This window comes from Trachurus trachurus (genome assembly GCF_905171665.1).
Source record: "Trachurus trachurus genome assembly, chromosome: 5".
Classification (NCBI taxonomy): domain Eukaryota; kingdom Metazoa; phylum Chordata; class Actinopteri; order Carangiformes; family Carangidae; genus Trachurus; species Trachurus trachurus.
In genome coordinates this window covers 20,480,102-20,486,839 of record NC_139896.1, presented here as the reverse complement: position 1 = coordinate 20,486,839, position 6,738 = coordinate 20,480,102, and the positions used below count along the sequence as shown (strand labels likewise).

The window sequence follows — 6,738 nt, the reverse complement described above, 5'->3', positions numbered from 1 at the left end:
ATGGAGTCCTCTTTCAACGCCGTAGAGCTCCGGGAGCTGCGGGGCGGAGGAGGCCGGAGAGCCGTGTCCCCGACGCCCGTCTCAGCGCCCTGGACAGCGGCCACGGCAGGCTCCGTGGGCCGGGGCTTCGAGAACGCCTCCTACCAGCAGGACGAGGAGCTGAACCAGCAGCAGGCGGCGGCAGCGGCCGTGTCCGCCGGCTGTCGGCCCTCTACATCAGGCAACAACAAGGTGAGTTAGCTCTGGACCACTTCCATGAGTTTAAATTTAAACAAACGTAGGTCATATTTCCAAAAGAGAGGAGCTGGAATCTCAGTAATATTAACTTTTGAGTTATTTTATGCTTTTTATTTTACACTTTTCTCACAATAAAAACTTAGCAGCTACATCAAATTGTTTGGGTCATGATTTCTACTGCCCTCTGTATCAGCGTGGTAACCATAGCAACTGCAGTCCTTCTACTAGCTAGCTAATTCTCACCAGGGAAAATATAACTAATATAACCCTATTGATAAGATGAGTTAATCAGTTAAATGAATAAATAATGTTTGTTTTTCTCTTGTGATTAAATGGCTGTGGGTATTGCTACAATATCTGACTGCAGGAATGTCAGTAACTTAAGTTTGTATTGAGTATGAATTATGGAGTCAGCTAGCCTATTTTTTTTTTTTTAGCCTATTTTTACCCTGAGTGAAGTGTGCAGACCAGATCTTGGGCATTTTATTTGCTTTATGATAAATTATAACATAGAATACTTTGAGTGAATAGATGTAATAACACACTTTAATGGAGAAGGCAATGCAGAAATGTGTCCTTACGCTGCAGTAAAGTCACATCTTTAGAATAAACTGCAGGGCATTAAAATGGTTGCAGTCATATCAACTTTTAGTTTACTTCTGTATACTAAAATATCCAAAAGCATTTCTAGCAAGAATTATATTTTGTCTATCCTGCCTATTTTTGTTGCAAACTAAAAAAACTTGCCCAAAAATATACGAAGCTATGCTCCTCATGACCTTGCACTGTCAGCAGCTAAACTCCCAAACCTCAGCTCACCCTGAACCCCAGGTATCAATCAAAGGAAGACATCAAACACCTTAAGCCCAGCTGGCTGAATATTTATGACTCTTTCTTTCTTTCTTTCTTTCTTTCTTTCTTTCTTTCTTTCTTTCTGTCAGGCGGATCAGCATCAGGAGCTCTCTCCGCGGCCCTATGATGAGGAGGAAGGCGGTGGGGGGCAGGAGGACGGCCAGGACTTCACAGAGCTGACCCCGGGCGAAGACCATTCTGCAGACTACGGCTTCATCTTTGCCCTGGTGTTCCTGGTGAGTGGGATTGTCCTGGTGGTCATCGCCTACACCATCCCCCGGGAGGCCAAAGTCGACCCAGACTCGGTGTCTGCCCGGCAGATGGAGAAGCTGGAGATGTACTACGCCCAGCTGGGCTCCCACCTGGACAAGTGCATCATTGCAGGTCTGGGCCTGCTGACTCTGGGGGGGATGTTCCTGTCTGTGCTGCTAATGGTGTCCATCTGTCGGGGCGAGATGTACCGACGCAGGGCGGCATTCGTGCGACCCAAGAGGACTTATGGCTCCATCAACCTGAGGATGAAGCAGCTGGCGACTGGAGAGGCGGAAGGAGGTGAGGGTGGGGATGGAGGTGAGGAGTTTTTGGTGGAACATTCAGAGACTCGAAATAACACACAGCCAGGTCCGAGCCGGGACTCGAAACCAGAACCAGGGCCGAGCAGGCATCCTCCCGGTGCTGCTGGTTCCTGTTCTTCTTCTTCAGCTGCTGCACACAGAGTCAACTAGCTGTCTCACAGTTTTGCCTTCCTCTCAGTGAGCCCTCCGTCGCAGAATGGGGATGCACAATGGTGCAGGTCCCCATTGGTGCTGACAGGAGAAGTGTATCTAGAGCACAAGGCTTTGGGCTGAAGCGACCCAGCTTTAACGATGCAGTTTGGGATGAACGTAAACCGAGATTATGGGATATTTATTCTAACATCATGAGGGATGTATGACTTAATGAGAGAGGGCATGGTGCAGTAGAAGATGAGAGGTAAGCCCCTGGATAAGAGCATGGTTGTTTTTCAAAGATTAGAGCTCTAATATAAATCCTAGTTAATCAGAGTTTTACCGTGAAAAGCACATTGTGTCTGATGGAGCTGGAGGCTAGTTTCCACCACAGATAGTAAGATTTATATTAAGTGAGAAAGTTTGGTGTGGATTCTCAATTATTATCACACAAACAACAGATGTTCAACATTTAGATTTAGATGCATTTTAAATCCTAACCACAAGATTAACACGGACACTTGACTTGTGAATATCACTGGACACGAAATGGAGGTTGATGATAAATGATTTATGATGGAAATTAACTGAGGCAACAGTTTTGACAGTAACATTTCACTCTGGTCTGACGTTTGCTCTCACCACCAACATCAGTGATGAATGGACAATAACAGTCCAGAAGATAAAGGATAAAATAATCTAATAACAAACCCATCAGTGTCACCACACAGCAGCCACACTCTCAAACCTGCAGGACACAAGAAAAAAAACTTTTTAAACCTGCATTAAGCAATGTTTTTGACTGATAATTTGTCATCAGTCTAAAAACCCCAGACTCCAGATAATGGACAAATAAGTCATGTTTCTATTTTCTGTTTACTAACCCTACTCCACAGTGAGCAGTGTCCTCCTGCAGATTAACTGAGCAGTGCCTTGTATCCAGTAGGGGCCTGAAGGTTTATGCTTCATTGTGGTCAAAACATCTTAAAGCATGTGAAATTATTTTTCTGAAAGGATAAACTTAATTTACAGTTTTTCTCATTTGCTTTGGCTCAATTCTCAAATGAGAAAAGCATTTTTATTTACCATAAATCACCTTTGTACTTCACAACAGATCAAAATTTCTCATGCAAACTGCATTGTTTTCTACACATGTGTGCAAAAGAAGAAAAAAAAAAAACAGTTCTCTACAAAGTGATTTTAAGTGAAATTGACAAACTCTTCACATCCTTTGTCTGAGCATCACATGCTAAATGAGACCATCAATGAAACCATGAAACCGATGTGACCATTGTACTCACAGTTTTTTTTTAAGTATATTTTTTGGGCATTTATGCCTTTATGGATAGTACAGTTGAGACAGACAGGAAACGGGGAGGCAGAGAGAGGGGGAATGACATGCAGTAAATGGCGCCCGACGCGGGACTCGAACCAGGGCCGACTGCAGCGAGGACTGTGCCTCTATATGGGGCGCCCGCTCTAACCACTACGCCACGCGACGCCCCCTTTGTACTCACAGTTTACAAAATGCTAAGACTGTTTCCACAATTTGCCCAAATGGTTTAAAACTGTAATGAAATGCAAAGGGAGGGAGAATGAGGGAGTTGTTAGACTGAGAGTTGCAGAAGTGAAATGAGTCACTGCTGAGAGTGACACAGATTACCCAGAATGCATTTGCAGCCCTCGCATCAGTAACTCGAAAGCCGGGTCAGGTTGATGTTGTCACTCACTTTCACCTCCTTGTCCTCTCGAGTTTTTCCTCTCCATCACTTGTTGGTGTGAAGAAGATTTTTTGAGCAGGTGCAAATTGACAGTGTTTCACCTTGGGAACTGGATGAAGGGAAACATGGAGATGGTGTTTTCAAGTCTAAATCCATTTCTGAGACATTTACATGTGACACATGTGTTTGAAGTTTATCCTCAGCACCGAGAGAGACGTGTAATTTTGCAAGTGACAGAGCCAGACAAGAAAATCTGTGAAGTGAAGGCGTGAACGCCGACAGCAGCCTCTCACTTCTTTAATGTCTTCACTGGAGGCTGAAGGCTGTGAACTGCGTTCCTTAACACGTGAAATATTTCTGTCAGCAAATCAAACATCACAATGACAAAACGGGTACCAGGTTACACATCCAGAGTTTGACACTGCTTTGTCCAAAACTGTTGCCTCCTGTTAATCATCAGCGATATCTGTTTCTGCAAATAAATACCCACAGACAGCAGCTCCTTCTCCCACACATGTATGGATAGTTGTATTTTATCTGACATATAAAGGTCTCTTCCTGTTTCCAGTTGATTGAAGGCTGAACGGAATCTGAAACTGGACAGACACTAAAATCTACAAAAGGGGCTTATACTGTAGATTAAAAAAGAAGAAGCAATTAATCAGTTTAAAGAACAAATATGAGGTGTTGTCTGAGTCTTTTTCTAACTGACTGCAGCTCTCAATCTGGAGAGACTGGTTTTGACTGGAATGAACCTTTAATGACACAGCGCCTACTTCTTTGTATTATATGTAAACAGATGTTATTTATGTCATGTGAGGATACAATATGCCTTAATGAGTAAACACACACACTGTAAATTGTGTATACGCAAATATTATTATGCTAATGTGTTAAGGTCTGTATTGTGAGCAAATTAGCCAAGGGTAATGTAGCTACACACACATACACACACACTGACGTCTTGCTAATCTTAAAGTATGTATCAGGTTATTATTTCACAGTACAGATATACTGTAAATAAACATGTAGACGCGTCGGATGTAGACGACCAGCAGAAGCTAACGCTCACAAACAAAATACACAACACAGGTACGCAAAGTTAGGAAATCCTCGTTAGAGCTGAACCAGTTTCCTCCTGTTTGCAGCTGATTAACTTCAGCGATTTATTAATGAGAAGAAATGAAACTCAAGCGTCAGGAGAAACTCAGCAGATTAACAATAGTTCATTCACATTGAGATTAATCAAATAACAAACAACTCACCTCAACAAGATGCAACTAACAATTATTTCCAGAACTTAATGGTTTGTTTGGTCCATAAAATACATGAAAACTGAATTTATGAATTGAAAAGAAAATCCCAAAGCACAAGCTGACTTATTCAAACTTGCTTGCAAGCTTGTTTCATCTGATGAATAATTCAAAATTCAAAGTCATTATTCAGTTTAATAAGAGAAACTGAGTAAAAACAAATTTAGAAGCTGGAAACAGTGAATTTTTCAGATTTTCTTTTAGTTTTTTCTAAGAAATATCATAATTATGAAAATTGTTTTATGATATTTGACGTTTGATAATAACCGGTTAATTGGCTAATGTCAGAAAATAGTTGTAATGCCTGCTCTGACATTTTCATTATGATTTGTTTTATTCAACCAACTATCAGAATCTTTAACATTCAGTTTATTCAGTGTCACAAAGAAAAACGTGGTTCAGTCCCTGTTTCTCTGCTGATGTGTCTGTGAGTCAGAACCACTATTGACCTTTTGAAGTTTAAGTTGTTGTTCGTAACTGGTAACGGGTCAACACAACTTGGAAAGCAACTGACACGACTCCTCCTCAGCATCTGGTTTTCAGAAAGTTGACAAATCTGCTGCTTCAGTCGTGTTGACTGATGATTCAACACTTCACCTCTGACTCAGCAACAAGGTTCAAACTCTCAAATCCCTTTAAAGCCTGTGAGACCTGCAGCTGTGATTTCACTGATGGTCTGAGCACAGAGATCAAGTCAGCGGTACTGTTGTTGTTCTCAGGCTATGTTCACATTTTTAATCATTTTCAAACACATTTATTCTTCTGCGGTACACCTGCTGTTCATGCTGCTGCAGAGCTCTTGGAAACATTTAGAGACTCTGCAGGACTTTATTTTGAAACTCCTGAGGCTGTGTTATTATTTTAAAAGCTCAATGTGGGGTTGCATTGTGTCTGGATGGACAGAGACTAAGATCCGATTGGCTCTTGTGGTGGTGATACAGTTCATGATGTACAGGTTTGACTGACTTGTTTTTGCTGCAGCTGTTGTTCAGTGAACATGAACAGTCTGTGTGTTCAGGTGCTGATAACTAGGGCTGCACACGATGAAAAAACATCATGTTGTGATTCTGTGGGCAGATATTGTGATTTTAGTGTGAATCATTATTTTTGCTTCATTCTCACTTTTTTAAAGTATATTTTTTGGCGTTTTTGCCTTTATTTGATAGCACAAAGTGAGATAGACAGGAAAGGGGGAGGCAGAGAGAGGGGAATGACATGCAGGAAAGGTCTGCCCGACGCGGGATTCGAACCGGGGACGCCTGCGTTGAGGATTGTAGCCTCTACATGGGGCGGCCACCTCAAAACTGATGATGTGACGTTTGTTGGGTCTTGTACCAAAAAAAACGTGTCCCTTTATGATTTGAATTGCAGTGGGTTGGTGATGTTGAGTGAGTGAAGGAGGGTGATGATGATGAAAATTAAGATGTGTGAGGATAGCAGCAGCAGCAGCGGGGTTACTGGATGACGTGGGCTGATTCTTGAAGAGATAGTTTTTCATCTTGTGGGGAGACGAACAGTGACTCTGCAGGAAGCTAAGTACTTTGAAAGACATTGGGGACACAGCAGTTTCCTCCCCCACCTCTAACAAGAAGACAAGAATCTGCCTTAACCTGCTGCTCCTCGTTAGAGGGAACCAACACAGCAGCAGAAACACAACATGATAGAAGCAGTCAGTGATTGTTGTTGTTGTTGTTGGTTCATTTCACAGAGCACAGAGCTGGAAGAAAACAGGTCTGGGAGGGTTTTTAGAGTTGGTTCGGATCGATAGATTCAGGTCATGAGGAAACACGAAGAAAAACTGACCTGGACCAACTTGAGTCTGAGTGTCGGAGTGTAACTTCTAATGCAGCATTTAGCCTAACTGTGCTAATATGCTGCATTTGCTGCAGGCTCCATCAGCTGCCTCTG

At 42.4% G+C, this 6,738-nt stretch overlaps 1 protein-coding gene across 1 annotated transcript; it reads left to right on the top strand.

The window, feature by feature from the left end:
• On the top strand, positions 1-1,814 carry tmem74b (transmembrane protein 74B; the record flags this gene model as incomplete). The annotated part of the gene is made up of 2 exons (XM_083971297.1): positions 1-231; positions 1,185-1,814. The coding sequence occupies 2 exons, from the start codon at positions 1-3 to the stop codon at positions 1,812-1,814; spliced, it is 861 nt and encodes a 286-aa protein (XP_083827423.1).
• Between the last annotated feature and the right edge of the window lie 4,924 nt (positions 1,815-6,738).